The sequence below is a fragment of the Cololabis saira genome, chromosome 14 (assembly GCF_033807715.1).
Source record: "Cololabis saira isolate AMF1-May2022 chromosome 14, fColSai1.1, whole genome shotgun sequence".
Taxonomy (NCBI): Eukaryota; Metazoa; Chordata; class Actinopteri; order Beloniformes; family Belonidae; genus Cololabis; species Cololabis saira.
Genome location: NC_084600.1, coordinates 23,739,217 through 23,765,580, shown reverse-complemented (window position 1 = coordinate 23,765,580; position 26,364 = coordinate 23,739,217). Strand labels below are relative to the sequence as shown.

The 26,364-nt window shown below is 39.1% G+C and overlaps 1 protein-coding gene across 1 annotated transcript; it reads right to left on the bottom strand.

Moving 5' to 3' along the window:
- Positions 1 to 1,001: 1,001 nt before the first annotated feature.
- On the bottom strand, positions 1,002 to 19,850 carry pcp4a (Purkinje cell protein 4a). Its single transcript, XM_061739085.1, has 4 exons — positions 19,747 to 19,850; positions 6,951 to 7,002; positions 4,637 to 4,669; positions 1,002 to 1,903 (listed from the first exon to the last, which is right to left on the bottom strand). The coding sequence occupies exons 1-4, from the start codon at positions 19,753 to 19,755 to the stop codon at positions 1,773 to 1,775; spliced, it is 225 nt and encodes a 74-aa protein (XP_061595069.1). The 5' UTR covers positions 19,756 to 19,850; the 3' UTR covers positions 1,002 to 1,772.
- Between the last annotated feature and the right edge of the window lie 6,514 nt (positions 19,851 to 26,364).

The following is a 26,364-nucleotide window of genomic DNA, read 5'->3' as shown; positions in this document are numbered from 1 at the left end:
TTACTTGCTACCACACATGGCGATTAATAAGTCCTTAACACGGTTTAGACTGCATGAATTCTTCTCCGTAATCAGCCAAGTTGACGAGGCTGCTGTCAGCCACACTCTGGAAATGTCTCTGAAACTTTGATGTAATAAACACGTGCTGATGTCTCGGTGCAGACCTGCAGCACGGTGCTTTCACAGACCAGCCTTGCAGATTTTTTCTGATGAATGTTCGTTGGCAGGCATACACAAAGGCAACACATCTCATATTTAAATGAAGAAAAAGTTATATAGTTTTGCTATAAATCACTTTTAAAGAACGTATATTATGAAAAAATGAATGTTTCTGTTCTTGAGGGCATATCATTGGGTGTGAAGCGATTACTAAATTGATGATTCTGTCACAACACAACACTGTCGCTGTGTTGGAGATGGCCTCAGGAAATACATTATTCAGTGAATTGATCCGTTCTGTGCGGTTATCTGACATCACAGACCCAAATCAGAGGGTATCCAGTCTTTATCTTCATCTATAAAATCACCTCACGCAGGATTAACTGTACCAGCAGAAGAGAAGTGGAGAGAAGGCTGAATGCCTGACCCCGGCCTCTAAAACCAGCTGCTATGAACAGAGCTGTGAGAGGATACTCTTCAGAAATAGCAAGCTTTGTCAGCCTTATCTATGGGATGCAAGTTGCAGGCATTTCTCTGAGACTTTTCAAAAAAACCTAGCACTATATGTCTCTTTTAAAACAACATACCTGCACATGGCCTGGTTAAATATGTCAAGTCTACCACTTTCATAGTGAGGACATTTTTTAAATATTAAAGGATACTAAAAAGAGTATTTTGTAGTCCATGAAGTATCTAAGCAAATTCATTCCATGTGTGACAGCTGACAAATAGTGGGTACAGACAACCTATGGAGGAACTTTTTACTGCACTTCCTAAGCACCTTAAGGTGCTTCCTAAGGCTTAACTGAACTCCGTATGGGCTGCCAAATAGCTCATGAATTAAGAATTAAGAGGCAAATGAGAGAAAATCACTCCTCACCATTGACTTTATTTCCTTTTGCGTATGCGTGTGTGCGAGCTTGCATGCATATGCGTGCTTACAGAGTAAATATATGTGAAGTAACTCAACCGTCATATTGTTTCAACCAGGCTGGAGCAAAACGTGGAGGATGCACAACTGTAAATTACAAGTAAAACCTTTAAGGTTCTTGACAGACACACAGCTGAGGAAGGTTCTTGTCATCTAGAACAAAAAGGTGCAGAAGAGGCGACCTTTGAAGGCTAAACACACAATAGAAACACCGATTTAGTTTTCATAGTCATCATAAGGTCTCAGTTGCACCAACCAGATTTCAGTGGGGTTTGGAAATCTATTGGAAATGGCCATTCTTTCATCTCAAGAGAACGTGCTTGACAAAATATGGGGACTAACTTAAGTTTGGTTCTTCCATGGAAATAACAATTCATACTGAGGCTCAACTGTAGTTAATCTGTGTTAATGAACTTAAAAACAGAAAGAGAAACAGCAAAATTCTAAGATATATCTAAATGCATACACCAATAAGATATTGTAATAGTAAACATACGGTAATAATTACACACAGACTTTCACAAAGATTCATCACATATATGTTTCAGACTCTTCCTCCTTCCATCTCCACTGCAAGAGTCCTACCCCACCCTTCTTTCTTGCCAGTTCATGACAGTGCGGTTTGATTGGCATGCAACACCAGGGCCACCTCAGGTGCAAAACTCGTCTGACAGCATCCGCCCTATGACTTCACATCCTGCTTCTTTTTCTGGAATTTTCTGAACTGGGACTGGATGGCCACAGCAGCTTTCTCTGTCTCTGGATCCTCCATGTCCACATCGAAGTCCTCAGGGAGCTTGTTCTTCTTTTCATCTGGTGAGAGAAGAGGGGAAAGAGTGAGAGGAACCAGCCCTGGGCAGGACCGGTGCTTTTTAAATGCTCCAGGATAGAGATTTCTCTTATCAGGAGATGTGTTAGTGCATACTTTCTCAGATTCCCTACAACGATGCTTCATATTTCTTTAATATTAAGGCTGTGAAGTGACTTTCACTTAGCAGCAAACCTAGAATCAGGAGCCAGTTGTGTTGGTGTTGAATGCACAGGAGAATCCTCAAAGCGAGATTTCTGGACATGCAGGTTCAAGAAGTCACACTTTTCATTGGCATTAGGGAGATAGGTCAGGTAACATGAGACACAAGCCCCAACAACCTAAGCTAACAAAAGTGAAATTTCAGCATGAACGAGCAGAATTGTGCTTGTTTGTCAGGCAGTTTGCTCTATGAAAATGTGTTAATTCATTGTTAACACTGTTGTTAGCAGCCATCTTAGAGATGTTCCTAATGGGGATTCCATCATCCTGCTGGGGGACTTCAAGTCTCTCAACGGCAGTGCTACCTGTTGGGGGTGATTGAGAGGAACGGCTCTCTGAACCTGAGCGGTGGTCTGCTGTTGGACGTTTACGTGCTCACACTTTGTCCGACACACAATGCTGTAGTTCAGTGATTGATTTTGTTTCACGATCGTTTCCTCAGATCTGAGACCATCTGTTTTGGACACTCTGGTGTTGGGTCGCAGCCATGTGTTAACACCCTAAAATGCCCCAGACACATGGGAATTGACAAAAAAACCCAACATGACTCAAAGCAGATTTTGTACCCTTTTGTACTACTAACTGGAAATAAACTTATGTATGCATGTCCAACTGAGAGGAAGCTTTGAGGCAGGCTTTAAGCACAGTGGAGGAATTCAATTTCTTGGCTAGCCTCCTAATGCCTTGGTGACATCCCTGAGAACCTGGAGAAGGTTTAAATGTCTCTACTTCCCCCATCATCCAAATCTGGATGAGTGTAATTGAATTGATTGATGAATGGATCCCGATGAACATGTGGGATGCAGTGTCCCACCCAAGGACACTTCATCATCTGATGAGGGTCAATATTAGACCCTCTAGCCGGAGGACAACAAACTCCAACCACTGAGCCATAGCTACACCAAATATGCCCATTAGTGCCCTTTGGGGCGAGTGGCTACGTAACAACTACTGACAGCCACAGGAGCACAGATATTGCATTTGCGTTCAGTGTAAAAACTTTATTTATACGTATTTTAAAGCATATAGATCCTTATTACATATGGAAACCCAGACACACTCCTGTAGCTGATCTTAAACAGGGGTAGAATCACCCTTTAACATCACTAAAACTGCCAGTACTGACTGTCAGGAATGACAGTGGTATCTGCGAGGAGGAGCAACTGTTATAATTGTATTGCTCTTTATGACTCTAAATGTGAAATGTATTATTTTTATGTATATTGTCCTCACAGTGAGCTACATCATCTTTATTAAATGTCAGAAATTTGAATAATGGCCGATTTCTATTTTTTGCACTGAAAAAAAAAAGAATAAAGTTAACAGAAAACCAGCTCAAATTGAAACAAAAGAATCTTCCAAACTGTTATTATTACTTTTACTTTTACTACGCCTTACATCCTGGAGAGCTTCCTCCTTGCTGGGCTGCTGCTACTGTCTCCAGAACCATCTTGTGAGACAGATTGTCCGGACCTGCACGAATGTTTCACCAAATGTCTGGTGTTCTGGAAAGCCCACAGTGGAAAAGATCACCAAAGAGCATGTGGCTAAACTGCTGCAAGATGTTGTCATCGAGCAACCGATGTTAAGTCCTAACAGCAGGTCTTGAGCCTTGGTTGTCGTCCTTTATGGACACTCTTAACCACCTCAAGGAGAAGTGAGTAGAGTGGAATCAGTGGATCAGTGTGTGTCAGGCTAGCACAGATGCATTGAAACAAGCCCTGAAGTCCCCACCTGTGCTGGCTCAGCCTCATACATCACTGCCCTGATGCCAGCCATGTAGGCGTTGAAGCTATCCTCTCTCAGGAGACACCAGAGCGTGAGTGTATGATGGATTATGCTTCGAAGGGGCTTCAAGGTCCAGAATGGAGCTACTCTGCCTCAGATGAAGAGTCACTGGCAGTGGTGTGGGTGGTGCAGAAGTGGTATTCCTATCTTGAGGGAAGATAGTTTATTGTTTACACAGATCATGCAGTGTTGTCTTGGGCATTCGATTGTCCCAAAACAACTTTGCACTTAACCTGCTGAATATTACTTCTACAGCAGTCCTATTTCAGCGTTTACCACCCCTGATTTTCCAGGTATCTATTTATGTTCTGTTGCAATGTTAAAATAGTGTCTTCATTTGTATCAGGTGCAAATATCATGCATGTGTCATCATTCCACAACTTATTGTTATCAACACTGCAATGATAACAATCCTGTGTGAAAGGGGGAAAGCAGCTTGTTGTAATAAATTATCAGACAACGTAAAACCACACGGTGCATGCTAAAGAGAGTGAAAGTGTGTGGAGGACTGAAGTGGGTTCTGGCTGTTCAAACACAGTTAACACAGTTATAAAAAGTGCAAAGATTACGTGTGATGGAGTGTGGTTTCAGGTTTCACACCACAGCCGCTCATTCAGCCTTTGGCTAAAGATCATTTCAAATGTTGCAGTTGTCATGGACGACTGTGCTGACCCGTTTATGCAGCGAAGGTGTTTACTCAATGGTTAACTGTGACTTTTTACACTTACGTTTGGACGGAGGTTTTTGTTGACTTTGCAGGCCTTGGATGCGAGGGAAAGAAATGTTTATTTTAGAACTGCAGAATCCTCACACATCGCTCACACACACTCTTTATGGCCTTCATCAGAGTATCTGTTGATTCCCACACAAGGGTAGTGAAGAGTCACCTTCAAATTGATTACTGGGAAATTCAAGGCAGCGTGCATAGATAAGGATAGTTAAAGGCCTAGTCAAATGAATGCTGTGAAACTCAGCAGACTCTAGAACGCCTTTATATATGAACTAGTAGAGAAAAAAAAGATACAGACTCTGAGAATGTAATGCGCTCTGATCTCTTCTGATCTGAAGTACTGTACTTCTCTTCTATCCGACCATAGAGCCGCTGCTGTGCAGCTCAGCTGCAGCTTGAGTGCTTACTAATTTTTCTCTTTGTGCAGATAATTATTTCATATCATCATGTGATCACGCAAGACTTCTTAGTAACGGTTAGCATTTCAGTCTGCTTGGTCTTGTGGGTTTACTAGCCAGACTAGCAGCATTAGGAACCTTCTGACTGAATCGCAATGGAAGGAAGAAAGCAAAAAGCTCTCGTACGATAATACAAAGATGCACACAGAACTTCCTTGCCTGAGTTGAAGGAATAATGTATTTTTTGGTGAAACAGTATGGAACAACTATCTGCTTCATATGTCAGAAGTCACTGTCTCATTTAGACTGTTTAAAAGCCCTTTTAGAGGCAGATGAAATGAAGCAGCCTCTCAGATGGAAATGATTGAACTCTGAGTGCCAGTGTGTTCTGGGTGTAGATGTTATAAAGACAAGTTGTTGTCTGATCTTGCTGTGTGGTTACATGTTGTTGGACTGGAGTTCTATTTGTATGAGACATGGTGTTGTTAGACAACAGTTAATAATAAACTACAACCTACAGTATACAGAAATAACCTTGTCTCTGGCTGCACTTCCTACTATTTGCTGAGCGCTACATTATGTTGGCGTTGGTTTTTTGTTGGCTTCTTGATTATCAATTAACTACTGTAACAATTACTACTATTACTACTACTACTACCACTACTACTATTACTACTGTCATTTACTAGATGCTTTATCCAAAGCGACTTATTTCTGAGAGACTTTCTGGGAGTCCAGTTGGATACAGGGGGTGCCATGTTTGTGCTAGATTTTGATAAAGAGTCATCACTAAATTTCTGATCAAATGAGGAATCAGTCCCTGATTTGTTGCTCATGTGACTAAGCAGTCTTTTTTTGTTTTACCTTTATTATAAAGTGTTACCAAATGTTGCTATCACACCAGTAGGTTTATGTTGTGTTGGAAGGGAAAATGAAAAAGGGAACAAGAGACACACAAATCTTATTGTAAAAAACTTAACCTCCACATGTAGGGGGAGTTAAAACTGAAAAAGGTACTTTGTGCTGCTTTACAAGGGATATCAAAAAAACACCTCTTGAAATCTTGAAAAGGTTTGGGCTATAATTGGAACGTTTTTTTTTTTGTTTTGTTTTTTCAAATTAGAGCCGTTATCATTACAGGATTTCTTTTTCATTTTTTGGGTTTTGCTCAAATCTCGGGGTGATGGAAACGTGACTATTCAGAGTTGCAGGGTGCTTTTCTATCACAAATCCAGAACAGAGTATTATCCAGCCTCTGCATTTACAGGTTCACCCAAATCAAAATATGCTGCATTCAATATACCGTGAGCTGTGCTGCTAAATGAATTCTAATCAGCATTTATCCCAACTTTTGTTAGAAAAAAAAACTATAATAATAATGTTCTAACCTGTTCCCTCACTGACATTTTATAAATTGAGTATGACATTTTAATTTTTGTTGCCATTTTGCCTAATCATTTATAGATCATTTGTCACTGAATGAGTAGTTCATCACTGGAAGTCAGTTTTACAGAAACAAACTGTAAATCGGTAAAATACTGACCATACAAGCAAGCATAGTTCTTAGGGTTAGCCTTTAAAGCAGCGTTTTAATAAGTGAACGGATGTAACATATAATAGAGGAAACGGTACCAACAGGCTGAACTGCATACATTTGTGATCAAATGTTTGTACTGAAGCACAAAGCTGCACACAGCTGTGCACATCTCAAAAGAAGCAAACTTCAGGATAAAGGTGGGGGAAATCCATCTGATGAAAACATTACTGAAGAATCCTGCTGTATGGTATCTGTGATATTTTGATTATCAAATGTTTCTAAAACATTTAATTAAAAGCTCTGCCAACTTGTGGTAAAAGGGCAGAATAGATCTTTAAATAGAGTTGTGCTTTACTGGTGAACCTTGATGAAAATACCTTGGCCAGCAGATGCTTTGCTGTTTCCAGTTGTTGCTCCAGATGTTTGCCTCTGCAAAGTAAAAGAGAAAAAAAACGATATTTAATTTTCAAACTGTTTAACAGACGCATAATAAATTGGGGGTATGCATTTCTATTAACGCTACCATTAACATAGCTAGTTTCACACATACTGTATATGGCTGAAAATAAAAATAAAAACCAAGCTTTAGCCCATCTCATGTTCAGCAGGAGGAGCATCCTGACAAGTGGAGCCACACTAAACCTGGCTGCAGTGAGCACGTTACAGAGGTATGTTGACCTATAATCCCTGTTTTCGTAGTAGAGGCGCGCTTGTGCTGCCAGCTGAAATGTCGCCTGCCGTACGGCGTCCGAGCAGCTGCTGCTGCTCCCCAACGTTACAACACGCATACAGTTTCTGAAGTAAGACACCCTCCAAATACAGACACACTGCAGCAGGTGAGAGCTTTTCTAGTTGCAACAGTCACCATTTATCTTATTTGCTTGCAAAAAGATAACTAACATCATCTGTAAATAACAAAAAAAAATTCATTTTTCATTTGTGCAGGTAAAATTCGTGATTAGTTTGATTTAGATCACATCTTTTAGATTTGTGTACCTAGCAGAGACCCGCTCCTGAATAATTAATCTTGTATTGTACTTTCAACAAATGTCTAATGCTGAAGCAGTTTGCATGTGAGTGAGTCATGTGGGAACGAAGCAAAAATAAATTCTGTTGTTTTTTCCGTCCTGTGGCCCCCCGTGCCGTCACAGGAGCAACATGAAAAGAGGCTTGTTTGACAACAAGACAATTTTTCTCTGTACACACAGAAATCAAAGTGAGTCAGTGCCGAGGGATTTGTCATCACCCCACATGTGAACGCTGACACAGGCTGCCAGAGTTGACGTCAACAATAACGGCTGAGTGGTGTGTCAGTGCTGTGTGGAGATGTAGCACTAAATCCAGAAATCAAGACAAATGCGCCAAACTGAAATCAATAACCAGTCGCACATCATAACTTGTGAAGGCTTCATCATCCTTCACATACTTTATCAAGCTCTCTTTTCCCATCATATCGGGTCTCTGATACGCAGCATACACAAGCTTTAGTTAAAAATCCTCAACAGATATACAAATAAATAAACTAGTTCTTCTATTTCCATCATACCTAAACAATCTCCCTGATCACATTAAGGGTACGAAAAAGCTACGATTAAATCAGTTTCTTTTCTTCTAATGAGTCTAATAGGAGTGACACAGTCAATACAGTGAATACAAAACAGAAGAAAAGCCTCAAAGAGAATGTTTTTTTTTTTTTTTTTAAATGAATCCATCAATTGATATTTATATTAATAAAGAGCCCGATGTGTTTAAAAATGTATTCAGATATGAACCAAATATTCAGGTAAAGCCTTGTTTTCACTTTGCACACACACAATTACACAGACATGCACACCTGCTCACTCACCTGCATACTCACTCCACAGTTTTGGGGGACAGATAATCGCAGTAGTCTAGTACTGATTTAGTTTTAGAGACCTGGAATGGTTGCTGTTTGTGACTCTGCCTGTTCCCATTTCTGTTTGTTTTCTCTCTTGTAGATTCCAAGGCTTGTGTGCCCGTTGTGTGTTTTCCTGTGTTTCTCTCATTTCAGACTTGCAGCAGATGCCGCCCCACCCCTCTCCGATCCCCCTCATATATATGTATAAAAAAAAATAAAAAAAAGCTTCATACAATGATGACAAAACTGGCTTGCTTCGGGCATGTTACTGCTGGTAGTGGTACCTGTGAGTATTGAAAAAAAAAAGATATGAACCAAATATTGGCTTACCCATACTATTTATAGTTTTGTGTTTTATAGCAACACCGGGAAACACTTTCTTGCATTTACATGTTTATTCCTGCCTGGAGAGAGCCAATACTTGCATAACCCCTCTAGTCTTCATAGTCTGAATATGCAGTGGGAATAACTCCTGTTTCTGCTGAATATTTTCCTCTCTGTTGGGAGTTTCCTGTGTCTGATTTCAGCACGTACGGTGCCAAATAAATGTGAAACCGAGAAAAGGAGAGCATTTGCATTCTTTAATTCATGTGAGGATTTTCAAGCACAAACGAGTGAATTTCAAATGAGGGGTTCGTGATGGCCCGTGTAGACTTTTGCTGACGCCTGACAGATTTAATTCCCATAAAATGTTTACTTTTACCAGTGAAGGGGAGGATTGTCACTTTTTTTGCCTTAAAAAATAAAAAGGCACCAAAAGTTGCAGAAGAGCTCATGTTTACATTTGCATACATGACTTAAGGTTAGAGACAACGTAGAACATCCTAAAGGATATATGAAGAGCTACTCTTGCAGGAATCAGTGGTACCATGTCATTCCTGATTGTTACAATGTGAAATGTGCAGCAATGTTACACTATGATTATATCATAAAATATGCACATGTGCACAAATTTGTTGGTACACTTCCGTTAAAGAATTAAAAACCCACAATCATTGTTTTATTATCATTATTATTAATAATAATGATATTAAATGTCCTCTTCCGGCAAAGGTCATAGAACAGTTTAAAGTTAATAATGTGCAATAATCATTACAGGCTATCTTGTTAACAAAAACAGTTCAGAAGGTTATGATCTTGCCTTAAGCAACCCCAATCACTCATTTTACCCCCTACGGACTACTTGCTTCACTTTGAACACTGACAATGGAGATGCTGTGCTTCCTGATGGCTGTGGATCAGTGTTTGTTTGATCCCAGCTGCTTGGAAACAGGACACATCGTGTATTCAGGGTTTTTTTATTGGCTACAAGGTAGTGACCATAACCACTGTCCAACCACATTTGGAACTACTCTCAAAAGATGTCTTGACTGCAAACATCCTTTGCCAACATGATCATTTAATACAAAGGACAATAATAGTGGAAGTAGAGTTTGGAAACAAGAACAGCACAAGCTTCAGCCTGCATCACCCTTATTGATTGTAGCTTGCACCTCCATTGACTGCCTTTTTGCTGATCAAAGGTAGGGATGAGAATTGATAAGATTTTTACAATTCCAATTCTGTTTTTGATTCTGTTGTAGCACTATTGTAGTATTTTTGTTTGTTTGTTTTAAGAATGAAATGCATTCAAACTGATCTGATACCTCTCTGTGACGTTTAATTAAATAAATATCTGCTGCAACGTAGTGACCCACCAACTAAGATATCTTGTGGTCAGATCTGACCAGTGAGCTGCTTTCACACAGCAATCACAGACGCACTGGTGATCTCTTCATCCCACTTTTATCCAGCTTTGCATTAACAGCGATCACATAATGTCTCTGGTCCATATATACAACAATTATTACAAATTACAACTATGGATTGAACAAAAGACCCGTATGTCATGTTTTTAATGTGTTGTATTTTGTCTTACGTTGTATTTGGTCTTATGGTGGGTCACTTTTGCAGGATAGCTCCTCCACTTCAGTTCATACATGATGATGTCACAGGATCATCATGAGTAAGAAACAACTAACATAAAACGGATATGAGCTGTCAGTGTAGCATTTCCAAACTTTGTAATTTAGCCTTACACCTGCCAGACGTGAACATCGACTTCAGAGATCACAGTAACATAGACACAAACCAGAGATGCCTTCTTTCATGGTTAGATTAGAGCTGCCAAAGAAGCTGGTATCAATTATTCTTCTGAAGTTAATAATTCGGAAGACTAAAGTGATTTTAAATGTCCCAAAATGTGATTACGAGTGTTTTAATTACGAGTGAGAAGACTCAAAGGTGAAGCGAATGTAGTCCTTTGTTTTTCGAAGGGGTGATTTAAAAGATGAGATTCAGCCTCTGACAGGTCATTCTGAGCTCTGAGGACTCTTTTTAATCTACATTTGGAAGCAGCCAGATGGGAATAATTTTAATCTAGGCTTTGGAAGAGCCAGCAGGAATTTGCTGGGTTAAAAGATGTATTATGTAACTGCATTCCAGAGTTATCCACCCATTAAAGCCACACTGGACAGCATTTAATGTATAAACACCAGCGTTTGCTTGGCCTAAATGCTCCGTCGTTTCCACAAGACAATCTCCCTGCAGGAGTTCTCCCATGAAGCCTATCTGAATAAACTTCTCCTATTCAGCTATTTCTATGGCTTCTGATTAATTTCACATTTGATACAAGTGAAATAAACAGCCAAAACAAGCTTCTGAAGCATGGATAATTACTTTTTAACATAATGCATGCTGTTGAAGAAAGATTATGTAAAGCAGTCGGCAGCCTGCACTTTTCTTTTCTTTTCTTTTTCTCAGCCATAAGGGAGTTGCAAATAAGCTCTGGGGATACGTCCGCTTCTGAATAAGTTCATCAATGCTTCTCCAAAGAATATAGTTTTCTGTGAGGGGCTGTTAACTTGTCCTAAACAGGATAAAGCTCGTGTAGAAAGTTGATAGATGGATGAACTTACATATATGTATATATGACTGAATATCTGTTATGAATTGTCTTCTAATGAAAAATGTTATTTATGTCATTTTTAAACAGCAGATCGGAACATTCCCCAATAAATTCTTCTTTCCAAATAAAACCAAATATGTTCCTATGAAGCTAGTGCATTTATACTGATCTTGTAATAAATGATGAATTTAAGAGCGTCTTTCCTCACTAGGAATCTGCATGACAAGGTCATGAGGACATGGCATTCATACCCAACGCTGTGTTTCTGGCTACAATTTGAACTTGTTTGCGTCCAATACAGACATCATGCTGTAATGGTGATGTTGATGACAATGTCCTGCTATGGTGTTTAATTTGTGTTACTCCATCTGCCACTATTGACTAACAGTGTACAAAATCTGATATTCTTTCCTGTAGAGCAGGGGTCTTCAATTCCAGGCCTCGAGGTCTGGTGTCCAGCATGTTTTAGATGTTTCCTTACATCAACACACCTGATTCAAATTATTGGTCTTCATCAGCATGCCATCATAGGTCTGGACAAGTCTGTTAATGACACAGCCGTGTCTATCAGGGTGTGTGGACCAGGGAAACATCTAAAACATGCAGGACACTGGACCTCCAGGACCAGAATTGAAAACCTCTGCTGAATGGGAAAGGCGCATGTGGCGCCATCTACTGGAAAGCATCAACATCGTAAGTCAAATGTATCACACCTTATCTTAATGGGTAAAAAATATCACAAAAATATCACAAAACAATCAACCCAAGGAAAATATCGTTAAAGGGTGAGGAGAGGAAGAGGAAATCAAGACAAAGGTAGGAACATTTTATTCCACCATGAGGCAAATGAGAACTTCAAATGAAATGGTTAGCTTGCTTGATGCTTTTTATCTTACATGATTTTTCTTTTAATGTGAGGACTTATTGTTGTGGAAATTCCACATAATATTCCACTCTAAAGGAAATGGTCACAATCTTTGAATCTTTTGTTGAAAACTTACTTACATGTTATTTAGTATCAATTATAATTCTGTGTACAATGAAATCCCTGGGCAAAATGCTTTTTTTCTTTTTTACTTTCTTTTTGATTCATGAATTGAGATAAGTCACCAAAAATAATAAAAACTAAAAACATAATTGCAATCAGTAAACAATGAGATTTATGGATCTCTCCTCTACCTGCTCATATCCTAAAAATCTTATTTTCAAAGATCACTTGCATCTATAGGTACATTAGCAGCAGAAGTTATTTATGTTAATACTAGTTTTTTGTCCTTGGGTGTTGGTGATGAGGTTAAACACTGTTCACTGTTATACTCCGCCAATCAGATGTGAGGTTTGGCTTTTCTTTACGTTTAAATGCTGTGCTCAAACACATGACATGTACTGACTGTGCCAAACAACAGAGGTGCCCCAAATACCTGACCAAGCAAAAAAAACATATTGCATATTGCAAGCTCCATGGATCAGTGGGGCAAATATAAAATCCTTGATATGTCTTAAATATCTTAAAATGTTTATATGGCTCATGGAAGAGTACATCTCACCTATATTCTGAACTGAAACAGCTTTTTGTCGGTTATTTTGGTCACATTTTTCTTGACTACCCTGCTACTTTGAACTAAATATCCTTAGTTCAATCCATTTCCTATTTTTGATGATTTACTTATTATCAAACACAGTGTAGAGTTCATGTGTTTGAATATGAACTCTACAGCTCTTCCTGCGTAACAGATTAATTTTCAGTATAGGAGGAAACAAAAGTATGTGACCACACAGCGACAGAAAGACTTTTATGTGTGTACTTTTTCTCAAGATTTGTTTAATTCTATCACTTCTTCATGAAGTTCATATTCCAACTATTGCCACACTGTATTTTTTTTACTCTACATCAGCTTGAAGAGTTTGCATGGATAGATGCAACTGCTTATATAAATAAATGACGTTGTCCATGTGTGGGTGGTGGCTATTCTTGGTTCCTACGGCAGCTCGGACCCTCCGGAGACGCTCCACGCATCACTCAGGATCTATTAACAATTTAACGAGGAGAAGGAAGAACTAGGTCACAGAAAGCTCATCCCAGCACAACCACTACTCCGTGGCAGGTTTCCCACCATCACACTGGAAACGGGGATGACGGCATGAAAGAGTGGCAATACTGACTACAAGACAAAAACAATGGGGGGATGGGGCATCTATAGAACATGAGAAGGACAGATATTTACAGTTCATCTACAACCATATCTTAAAAAGTTTCAAACAAGGCGACCAATTTGCACTACCATGATGAAAGAGTTGGTTATATTTCTAACAGCAGATAAACACTATTACATTGGTAAATGTGTGCTTGGAAAGTGTCATTCTATATGATCTTTAAGTTTATCATCTAAGTTTAGCATGGTAGTATATGCTTATGAGCTACAGGGAGCAGCTGTGAGACTGAATTTGAACTGCAACGCATTTCTTTTTTCCAGCCCTGAACAGGCTTCCACACCAAGCACATCAGAAGTTCAGCCTACCACCTAGATAAGATAAGACGCAGAGCAACAAACTCATTTCTAAACTCCTGCTATTTAAAAACCTTGCACAGTTCCCTTCTAAAAGCAGTATCTGTGGTGTGAGACAGCTTGCAGAACCTCTTCTCATCAATGTGTAATGTCCCTTCATCAGCTGATTTCTGCTCTCATCCAGTGGGTGTCTCTGATACAGCCATGTGATACACAACTGGCAGTGGGCAAGTGTTTCATTAAAAAATGTAACAAGTTTTTTTTAGGTGTTCCACTGTCTGATTTCCTGTCCAACTAATCTAGTCCGTGCTGGTTGACAGAGCGTTCATTAAAATTTGACCAACTGCAATAAGTCAGAGGAGCCGAGTGCTGAGCTGCTTCTGAAGCTTGCTATGGCGTTTCTGGCGGCAACACAAAAATCCCACTAACCGTGTCCCGTGAATGCCAGAGCGAATAAGCTTTGCTAAAAATACAAAGAATCAGGTTCAGGTGAGGCTAGAGACATTTGACTTTCCAGTAACATTTTGGTGGAATAATTGCACATTTTTCATGTTATTTTGGATAAAGCTGAGTATAAAATGTCCCATGTTAAGTATAAGCCCCAACTGTGGTGAATCTGGTTGGAGTGATAGGGAATTAGTTTCATACCAAACACCAACCATCTAACTTCCAGGTTGAGTGTCATGTGGAATCAAGATTTGTTGCAGTTCCTCGAATGACCACTGGCTGCAAAAGTGAGTCAACCTCCATTTACTTCCACGTTAATATGTAAAATTTAGAGCAGAAATAAACATATTTACAGCCTGGTTCAAAAAACCATTTTGGTGTCAATGTTTGATTTCACACTCATGTCAACTCTGAGGGGTTGGATTTGTTTTATTATACCATGCCAGGAGACTATATATAAAGAAATACATGTAATTCTAATATGACTGACTGACTGACTGACAGTTGTGACAGTTGTCTAGCTGTTATCACTTCCTAATCTCTAATCGTCATGCTACTAACGAAGCAACCACCCATTTTTAAACAGGCCTTGAATGTCTTAAAAACAAGCTTTTGATTGTTTTTGCTAAATAAATTAGAAATTCAGCCTCTGAGGCATTAGAGCCATTTATCATCCCAGTCTCTAACCTCATTATCTATGCAGGATTCTGAGTGGGCGGGGAGGCTATGATGATGAGGCTCTGTGCTGATTGGCTGCCCGAATGACGCGATACACGATACACCACTACGAAAAAATGGCGGAAGCTCCGGCCGGCGGAGTTAGTTGTGGGCGTGGTTTCACACATTGGAGGCCGACCGATGTAAATCGCTCCCGTCGTTACGTAACGACAGGAGCAGAATCTGAACGGCTCGTAGATCCACATCACACTGGATGGCTCATCCGGGCGGCTGTACATACACTGCAGAATTTGGTTGGTTTCCTCCTTCTCTGAGTTGGCAGGTTGAGGGGAGACCACTTTATATATGTTAAAGCAAGAAAAAAGTGTTTTTCATAATAGGTCCCCTTTAAAGTATTTTAACAGTTTTTTCTTTCATGTCATTCTGTGTAATATTGCAGTCGGTCAATTGATAGTCTCATGACAGAATGTGGATATTAAAAGGGTTATATGGAGATCTATGTGAGAAATGATGTGTGACAATTTAAGAGCCTCAGACTAAATTTATCTGTAGGATTCTTTGCAAAAGCTGATAAAAGCTGATAATGCTGTATTACAGATCCTGTTTAAGCAGTTTAGGTGCATTCAGCTCTATATTTTTCTGCGTTGACCATATACTTTACATCCACATCGTTAAGGTTGTCAGTTTCTCCGAAGCACGGCAGAAGCAGAACCTACTGACAGTTTATATGGGTACTGATTGAATTAGAAGGGTCAAATGACTGACAATTACTGACTGTAAAATGTTAATGCTGTATTTATTATTTATACTGAGGATGAGTTACAAAGGATTCTTTTTTCCAGTCACCAGTTTGGACCAGATTTCAATCACTTTATCAGCCTTAAGTCAGCGAAAAGGGCTTTTCCGTTTAAGGAAAATCCATCCTTGAACACTTTTCTCCACTCAGCTTAAATTTCTACATTGATCAGCAGCTTTTAACACTCTCATCTCGTTAATTTGATATAGAAGGATTGTGGTCCTCTTTAGATGATGAGACAAATGGCTCTGCCAAGTAGTTGCACAGCCAACACTCACATTAACGTATAGAGTTGGTGAACACAGCAGCAGACCTCTCAAACGTGCAAGCACTTCCTTAAGGACCAGTCATCTGTAAAACACTATACTTATTTAATATTCTAGCTTTTAGGATGATGGCGATCCTTCAAAAATTTGACTTTTAGACAAATGTTAAACTAAGGAGTAAGGATTTGGCACTTCCTTCATCATACTGAAGATCCTTTAAAATAGGTAAAGACAGTGTATTGTTTGGTGTCTTTTTCTATATACAAATAAAAAAGTCTGAACAAGTATTTCTACCACACTAGTGATTTCGGGGATTTATTTTCTTAGATGCAACAAATATTTATTTTATCTTTATTTAAGAAACATGATATAAACAAACCTGAAACACTGAAAACACTGAAAATAAGAAGAAAAAAGGAAGAAAGAAAGTATATTTAATATGCAAACAGCTCTATTCTGGGAGATACAATTAATCAATAGGATTGGATATAAAAGTATAGCACCTATCATAGACTTAGGATGTTTTTTAAACTGTATACTACATCCAATCTAGTATATGGCGTGTACTGCATACTGGGCCACCAATCCATGTTAGTATGTGAATGTGTATACTGCATACTGGGATTTATTATGTAAGGTAGACTGATCAGTTGCATGGTAGAAATGTCCCAAACAGACAAGATACTTATCACATACTGCAGATTGTTTGATAGTTCACATACTGCATACTATATACTGCATTCTGGCAACATTACAGTGCACTAGTAGTATAGTACCGGGTTACAGTTGTTTTTTGAGGTCCTTTTTTGTTGTTTTTCGTTAGATTTTTGTTGTTTTTAAGAAAAAACCTTAAACCATATTTAACCTTAGACCCAATTAAACATGGGGTTCGTGGCTTCTTTGTCTTGTAGAAAAGCGGTGAATATAATCAAGAGGAACCTGTTAAACTATTGTCCCTAAACGCAGCCTTAAACTGTGTTACACAGATATCAAATCTGCAAAGAAACACTGTTGTCAAGTTCTCTAGTTTAACTCAGAGGGACAGGCACTGGATACATGTTCTGTGGTCAGATGAGTCTCCATTTCAGCCTGAGAAAAATGGACATTGGTTTTCTTCAAGGCAAAGATGAGAAAGACCATTCAACTGTATCAACAGAAGGTGCAAAAGTCTGACTCTGCGATGATATTTGTGCAATTCAGTGACCTATTATTAGTTATTTGCATGTAAGTAAAGATACCATTGATGCACAGGTGTGCATTGTAATTTTGGAGAGGCATTTTCTGCCATTAAGGGGATGTCTTTTCCTGTGAGGACCATGCTTATTTCAGCAGAAAAATTAGAAATCTCAAACCACCCATGCTAGGGGAGGGTTGCGTTTTAGAAGTTGTGTGATTGTCCTGCCTGCAGTTCAGTTCCCTCTCCTACTGAAAAGATATTATATAAGGAGGGGTATTATCAAAAGGGCAAACCAACAACAACGTCCAAAGCCTGTTGAGAAGATAAAATATTGCATTTAACAAGAATTGATTGTATTAAACATGCTGCACCGAAGGGTATACAAGACAATAATAAATATGCTTTTTCACAACTTTTTGTAAACATGGTACTGGCGTCAAAGTCTAGATTCATTTATAAACACTAGTTTACCAGTGTTCTTTAGTGAGGACGTTAAAATGAGCTTTCTTTGCTCTTGCATCTGCTACATCAAGGTCCAGACCATATAATTGCAGAAAACTCATTTTTGGGGTGCTGACATTTTACTAATGCCTGATGTTTTTCCTGAAAAACAGGATTGACAGTGCACTTGCACTTCATAAGGAAGAACAGACCATCTGTTGAAGAGGTCTCTTGAACTATAGACGCTGATATTGGCCTCTCTGCATAGCAGAAGAATGGGACAGATGCATTGATGCCATCTCTGACAACTGAAGGTGGTACATGATAGGAGAACAGTGACTATGTATCGCTCACAGAGAGCATATCTCATCCTCTGTGTTACATTCTGACAGCAGCGTTAGGGCATTGCTGTCACATGCTGCTCCACCTGCATATGCGTGAAGGAAGAAACTGCAGTTCCTTTGTTTCTGCTGCTGTCAAACTTTTCATCATCACAATCCTTGCTTATGTGAAACCATGTAACTGAGTGTTGGCAAATAAGATACTGGTTTGCATAGATGTGACATGGATCTTTATTTCTTGTCGTGATGCTCATATAGTGCACATAAAGATGGATTCCTCATTAGTGCTGGTCTGTATTCGTCTCCTATTTAATCGTTAACTGAAGAAGAAGAATTTCCTCTTTACTTCAACATAGCAAAAATGATTTAAATTTAATTTAAATCACACTGCAAAATAAGGCAACATCTTTCCCTGTACAGACATTCAAATGTAAATCTTTTCAGCTGCTGGTGAGAATGATAGTTGTCCTGATGAGCTCCACAACTTTGTAGAAGTCTGAATAGAAGAAGAGTTTAAAGAACAAAAAATGTGGCAAGTAGAGATAGGTGGGGCAGGACATTTAGTTTAATTATTCAACCAGTGAAAACACCGCTGTCTCCAACTTGACTATGGAAGCAGTAGACAAGAGTGCAAGCAAGAATTCAACAATATGACTGGAAAATAATAAAGGTCTTCACAGTTTCACAGGGTCTGAAGGGGTATAAGGAGATCATAGCTGGTTCAAATGACAAAGCTGAACTTCATTATGCAGCTGGAGATCAATGACAGGTAGCTTTCAGTCAGGTCAGTCCCCTGGGGTGAGCAGAGTCATGATATGGCCTAAGTGCTGCCTGTATAAGCACACATGTGCATTGTGCAAATGTTTTATTTCTTTGGCTTTGCAGCTATTCTGAATAATTCAGTGACTACAGAATGTGTTCTGCCCCAGCGAAGACTCTTTCTTTTTCTCTTCACTGACATTAACAGAGACTCATTGGCTCGTACAAGTCCAGGTGGCTGTTTTTGATTGATGGTACCAATTAAATGATGCATGAAGTGTAGGTCAGTGCTGCCTTTGCTTCATCCTGTCTGTGCTCATGTTGGATTGAGATTGACACTTACTAGTTGGCCAGGCTGAGACATTGACCATTAAAGACAGTCTTTAATGTTCTTTTAGTTTTGTGAAGAATATCAGTAGCAGATATTTGCAAGGTTTGATTTCTGACTTTTAGGTAAACATGTATGTAATATATATGTATGTATGTATGTATGTATGTATGTATGTATGTATGTATGTATGTATGTATGTATGTATGTATGTATGTATGTATGTATGTATGTATGTATGTATGTATGTAGCCTATATATATATATATATATATATATATATATATATATATATATATATATATATATATATATATATATATATATATATATATATATATATATATATATATATATGTGTGTGTGTGTGTGTATACTGTATATATATACATATATGTATGAGTGTGTGTGTATTACTGTTAATATGAACAATGAGTATCATAAGCCCAAAAAACTAATTATATTCTATAAACTAAATGTGTGCTTCATCATATAACCACTACATGCGCATGAAATATCATTGAGTAGAAAAAATCGTCTAAATAAATTAGATTATTTTTCCTAGCAGCTGCCTTTGATGCTCAGAACAGCATGAAAACGCACCTACCTCACTCATGGTTGCTGTGCGTGTCCGTGTGGCTCCCGGGTGTGTGATGCTCCCAGCTCTCTGAATCTGAATGAAGGGAAACTCTCCTCCAGTGCTCTGTTCTGCGCTCACGCTGCTTTTATAGCCCTCGGTCCTGCCGCCCTCCGCACGTTTCCGTGAAGCCAATGAGCACCGCGCTGCGAGACTGAGAGCAGCCTCGCAGGTTATGTCAAGCATGTCACTCTACATTTGCCTGAATTAAGGGATGAAAATACAGAAAAAGTAATTGAACTACACTCAATAATCTGAGCAAATCAAGCGAAGGTGTGAAAGCTTCTTTTTTACAGTTGGAACAAATACTGTACTCTACTCCTGCCAAAACAAAGTGCTTGGCTGTCCTGTTTGATTTTACTGGGACTTTATATTGTTCAGAAAGAGTTAACTCACTGTTATTATTTTATATATGTGTGACTGATCAACAGAAATCATTTAACCATCCAAGCTGTAGGATATAGGCTAGTTTGAAATATTTGAGAATCAACCAAATATAGACACCATCAAAGAAAAACAACAATTTTTACAATGTTTTGCCTCTAGATCCGTGTGTTGGACAGGTGGTGCTTCTGACATTTCTATGTCTCACCATAAACAACCAATCTGTCTTTTTTCCTGCTCACTGCAAACATGTTTTGAAATATTCAGCTTGAACAATTAGATTGGCTATTACTAGCTGTGTTGCTGCAATTTGATTGGCTGATGTTTGCAATCGGTGAAAAGTTGAAGTTTTCAAACCTTTGATGGAAGCTATACTACCACTGCTATTCATTTCATGCAACACTTGACGTAACTCTTTCAAAATGAACAGACAGCAATGCTACTTCCAGCACGTACATGAGATCCCAGGGTTAGTTACTACGGCGTTAGAGCAAGCGCTGACATTCCAACCTCTGGGATGATGCCATTCATTGACATTGTCAATTCTGTTCATTGACTGACCACCGAGGGCTGGCTCCAAAAACGGGTCAATCTCCTTTGACTCGCATGAGAACAAGTCCAATTTTGCAGCAGATATAAACATGTTTACAGTCTAGTTCAAAACACGTCTTCATAGCTTGTACTGGGGATAAAAGTTGTGTCTCACATCAGCCAAAATCATATAAAGCAACACATTTATCTATAATTAGAGGGTGTGGATTTTTTTATTGCACAAATGCTTAGCTGTCATCATTTTTGCTTCTTGGCGCTTAGTGCCGTATTGATTTTTCTGTATAGCTGTTAATAAAAACCTAACAGAGCATAATCTTTCATATTTTGTGCTATTAATCTTTTAACTGATCCCCATGACTGGCTGTGGGCTGGCCTGGAAAGGTGAAAGGATGGAACTTAGGTAAAAGCAGGCCGTGTGACTGTGTTTCAACTGTGGCATCATTCGTTTCAAATGTCATTTTAGTAGAAACACTTGAGATTAATATGATTGGTGTGGTTGCCTTCCAGACAGAAGGCTCCCAGTTCAGTTCCAGCTGCGTGACGCTTGATTGGTCTTCTGCTTTTGGTATGTTGCACCAGGAAGGACATCCGATATAACACTTATGCCAAATCTGTGTGCGGTTTATGAAGCTCCTCAGTGGGGATCCCTCCATCAAGGAAGGGACATAGATGTGTTGAGGAATTTATCAAACCAGTTCAGAAGTCCGCTTTGTGGTTTTATGAGGTTTTATTGAGCCGGCGGTGAGCACGTCTACACAGACCAGGGGTCTGGTAGAAATGCTGACCTCGAGTGACGTTGTAACCAGATTCTTATACAAGGAATACACGAATCAGGCGAGAGACAAAAAGTAATTTACAGTCGGATGTGAATCGGGCCAAATGTCATTATCAGACATTTGGCATGACTGTCACAGACCTCCAAATCACCCCATAGGGTGCTCTCTTGGTTCAAGTCTGTTTGAACCAACTTCCAGGTGTCGGGATCTGCCCGGGGGGTAGGAAGTTGGGTAGGAGGTTGGAGCTACCTCAAAAGGTCTTGAGTCCAGTTCAAAGCCCTGCAGGAGGTAGGACTGGGGCAACCTGCCCCTGCAGGGGGGCCAAGCTGTCACAATTCTTCATCAGATGACATGGTTTTAATTATCAGAAAATACATTTTTTTAACAAATTTGATAAGAATTAATGTAAAGTGATATTAATCAAAATCATAGCATAGCATAAGCTGGTGCAATATTCATCCATTTTCTATACCTGCGTTTTCCTTTACAGGGTCACGGGGATCTCGGAGCCTATCCCAGCTCATTACAGGTGAGAGGCAGGGGTTCACCCTGGACAGGTCAACAGTCCATCGCAGGGCCACATATATAGACAAACAACCAGCCACACTCACACTCACACCTAAGGGCAATTTAGAATCATCAATGAACCTAGTATGCATGTTTTTGGACTGAGGGAGGACGCTGGAGTACCTGGAGGGAACCCACGCAAGCACAGGGAGAACATGCAAACTCCACACAAAGACTCCCACTCTGGGAGTCGAACGAGGGACCTTGTTGCTGTGAGGCAACCTGGTTCAATATGATTGTCATATTGTGGGGATGTTCCATCAAGTTTCCCAGGCCTGTTTGTTCCAACCATTTGCAACATGGAATAAGGAAAAAGAGGTTTCAAAACCTTAACCGTAACCCCTGGCCAAGCATATCTATTGGAAACCAGCTGTTCTAAGATGCAGTTTACAAAGAAACTAACTACAAGCCTATATGGACAACTCCGAGGTGGGGAAATAGCTGACCAATTTTCACGTATGGATAGAGTATGGAATATGGAAGGGTTCACTCAAAATGCATAATTAGTTGTCTCTCACTAGCCTGTGAGTCAGTATTGGGTCAGTAATTTTATAATTTCATAATCCTAATTCCCTGAGGTCAAGCAGCAGAAATTATGTGACAAAGTGCAAATGCTACTGGCCCATTTTCGGGGAAACTAAAAAAATGTCACTGTTTAGAAATCAGGTGTTAATGCTTTGCTGCATGGGCTGCTTACAAAGGGCGTGAACTAAGAGTATACCGACATATCAAGGGACCACTGCACCACTGACCGCAAAGAATGAAAGAGCCAGGAATGGACTGATTGAGGAAGATATGCTGAACTTTGCAATAAAGCTTAATGACCATGCCGCAATTTGAATGGCTTCCACTTTTTCAATACAAACGATTTTGAACTCACCCACTGCAGCAGCATAAGTGACTGCCGCCCGTGTGTGCTGATTCAGTACTTTGTGGCGCTATAAATATAATAAAATCCTGGTGGATAGCGTGTATGGTAACAGTAATCACTTAAGACTTTAACTCAAACATAGAGGAGGAGGCGTCGAAGAGATGGCTGGCTTGTGAGAGATGCAATTAGAAAAATGCACGCTGATATTATGATACACCAGTTAAACTTCATAGGATGAGATTAATGAATTGATGGAAACGTGTGAATACCATAGGTTCCTAACTTCAACTTCTGTGGACCTGTGGACCTCAAGGATCTTTCTGCAAGACTACATGGAGGTAAGTTTTACAAGGTTTCATTTTCTACAGGTTGTTATTCTGATTGACTAATAGTCTATAATTAGGTACTCCATCCATCCATTTTCTATACCCGCTTTATCCTTAGCATGGTCACAGGGGTCTGCTGGAGCCTATCCCAGCTCATTACAGGCGAGAGGCAGGGATACACCCTGGACAGGTTTGTCAAGCACAACTAACAGACTAAAAAACAGCTTTTTCCCTAAAGCCATAACCGCCCTGAACAAAATGTGAATGCCTTCATGTGCAATTACTGTTTTTACCATGCAATACTTTTTCCCGGACTATCTGTGCAATATTCCACCACATGTGTAACTATATGTTATTATCTGTAGATAGGATCTCAGGTCTTGATTTCACTATTCAAATGCACTTTAATCTTTTTTTATATTTTAATATTATTTATATTTCTTATATTCTTATATTTCTTATTGTTTGCACTGTCTTGCACTGGAGAGGTGATGCTGCTTTCAATCTCACTGTACCCATGTATATTGACAATAAAGTATTCTATTCTATTCTATTCAATTCAGTACCAACCAAGGTTGAATATTGGTTGTTTCAGTTTCTATGACTTTGTGTGTGTTTCCAAAATAAAACTGGCCCGTTTGCTGCATACAGCCATGAAGGTGATGGGGAAAAGGGACCATCATTCCTTGCAGTTCAACTATGAACAAACAGTTGTCAGGCAGGCCCGGAGGATGGTAGCTCAGCCTTCCCACATCCTTTACTCAGAAAATGAGCTCCTGCCCTCTGGGAGACGATACAGGGTTCCCAAGTGCAAATTGAATCACTTTAAGTACTCATTTGTGCCAACCTCCATCAAACTCCTGAGAAATGCTCCATGAGGCCAAAGGACATGCAATAATTTAATTAATTTATTTATTTTCTATATCATGTTTTATTATGGTGATTTTTAGCATGTTTCAATTAGTGTATGTGTGTGTTTGTAATTATTGCTGAAATTGTGTGCCTGGTGATGTATTGTTTTGTCACTGTAGGCGTCAAGGTATATTGTGGCTCAGCTGTTGAGTCCAAGACAAATTTCCCCAAGTGGGACAATAAAGTATATTGAATTGTATTGAACTGAATAAAAACTTTGATTAGAAAAAAAGAAACAAAAGTATAGACAGCTAAAACCATCACATACACCCAAAATCACTACATTAAATGTATATAAAATAAACCTATTTTATTGGTTTCAGCTGTTATTCTACATTGGACAAACCAAGCATTTGAAGTTTGTGTAAAAAAAAGTCTATCTAATAAATCTAATACCTCTGCATAATGACATTTTAAGTACTTGGTGACTGCAATATCTGTGTGAGACTGAAATGATATAAAACACACCAAAATAAAGACTTAGCAACATGGCTCGACTTAATAATTTTTTGGAAATTATCTTTTCCACGCAAAAGAGTCAAAACCTAAATCACAGGTTTCAATGCAGTAGTTACCCAGAGAATCTCCAGTACAGCAGTTTCACCAGAACAGAGCAGGTTGGTTTTAGACAAAATAACATGCAGTTCTTGAAACATCTTTGCAGCTGTGAAACACAACTAGAGTAAATCCAAACACAGACACAATACTGGTCTGAAATGACCTCACAGAGTTACTGAAAACCTATGAATGTTTTCAAAACCACTTGCTATACCCCAAATAGTACCAATTTTGACAAAAATGTAGAACTACAAAATAGTCCAGTGCAGTGCAAAGCCCCAGACGGGTTCTTGCTCCACCGATTTCATACAAATATAGTTTTATTAAATATGCATGGATCTACAAATTAACAAATGTGTACTTTCTATTTCCACTGCTGACCAAGCACCTTTGTTTAAAGGCTGTGAAATTACTTCAAGAAGTTTTTATATTAAAGTAATTCATCCCTATCTGTATGAACCATAAAGTGGTTCTGAAGATGAAAATGGAGAGTAGAGGGAGGAGAAGAGCAGCTAGTTGCTCTCTGCAGTGTTGTGTCAATAGTTGGAAATGTGTCTTCAGCTTGACTTCATTATTTAACAGCTTATAGTTTGTTTTAGATGAACTTGTTCATGATCACCACCTCTGACACACATGTTGTTACAAGTTAAAATGACCGGCTCTTGAAAGTCTACATTTTGTGTGTTTCTGAGTGACTGGCGTTGTGGAGAGGAGAAATGCTCAGCAATGGTGTTGCTTGTTTAACCTACAATAGGCTTTCTATCACATAAAATACGTGTGAACGTATCAATGTAATTAAACGCTTGGTTTACATGAAATTACGTTTTTTTTTATACATACCGTAATCCAGAGGCAGGATTGAAGAGCCAACTCAGCAGCTAGAAAGCAATCGCTTTGGTTGACACCTCATGTAGTTTTCAAGTGATGATTTTTACAATTTATTCAGTAAGGAGCACACAAAGAAAGTTATTGCCAGTTATGTTAAGTTATTTAACTTTTTGTGAGAAATGGTGAAACCAGTCAAAGGTTTGATAGGAATGTATGGATATTGTTACCAATATGACGTATGAAGACTGAAGTGGAAGGTGGCCAATACAAACGATGGACAGAATCATGAAAGCAGGAAAGGCTTTCAAAAGTATAGACCTGCTCTGCTTCCACATCCTGAAGACATATTGACAATCTGACAACGTGCACAATCACCCGTTCTCTGATTTGCAGGCCATGTTGCTGGGTTATCCATTACTAAATGCTGGATAAGTTCACCCATCTCTTCCTCTCACTCTCAGCCTGTTAGTCATGTATAATGCTGCAGATGTATTTATAGCTAAACAATTGCTACCACAAGACCTGCTATTTTTAGGTAGCTACTGCTTCTCAAAATAAACAGCTTTTGGAAGAAACCGAGATCATGTCTAAACCAGCAGCATATGCACTGCAAATAAAACAATTTGGCATAGTTTCACTGCTGGGTTTTACTTAGGAAAATTAAATATTGTTGAGGGAGAGACAAACAAACACAATATTAACAGATTAGCATTGTCCTCTCTGAGCAGCACAGTTCTTAATCAATACTAAGTGAATAATAAACTCTTTCTCCACCTTCAGTTGGAGCCAGGACTACGAAACAAAGGTGGCGATT

Coding starts and splice junctions, on each gene's coding strand:
- pcp4a (XM_061739085.1), bottom strand. Junction 4,670..6,950: donor CAAAGCATCTGCTGGCCAAG/GTATTTTCATCA, acceptor CTCGCATCCAAG/GCCTGCAAAGTCAACAAAAA. Junction 1,904..4,636: donor ACAAAAACCTCCGTCCAAAC/GTAAGTGTAAAA, acceptor TTCTCTCACCAG/ATGAAAAGAAGAACAAGCTC.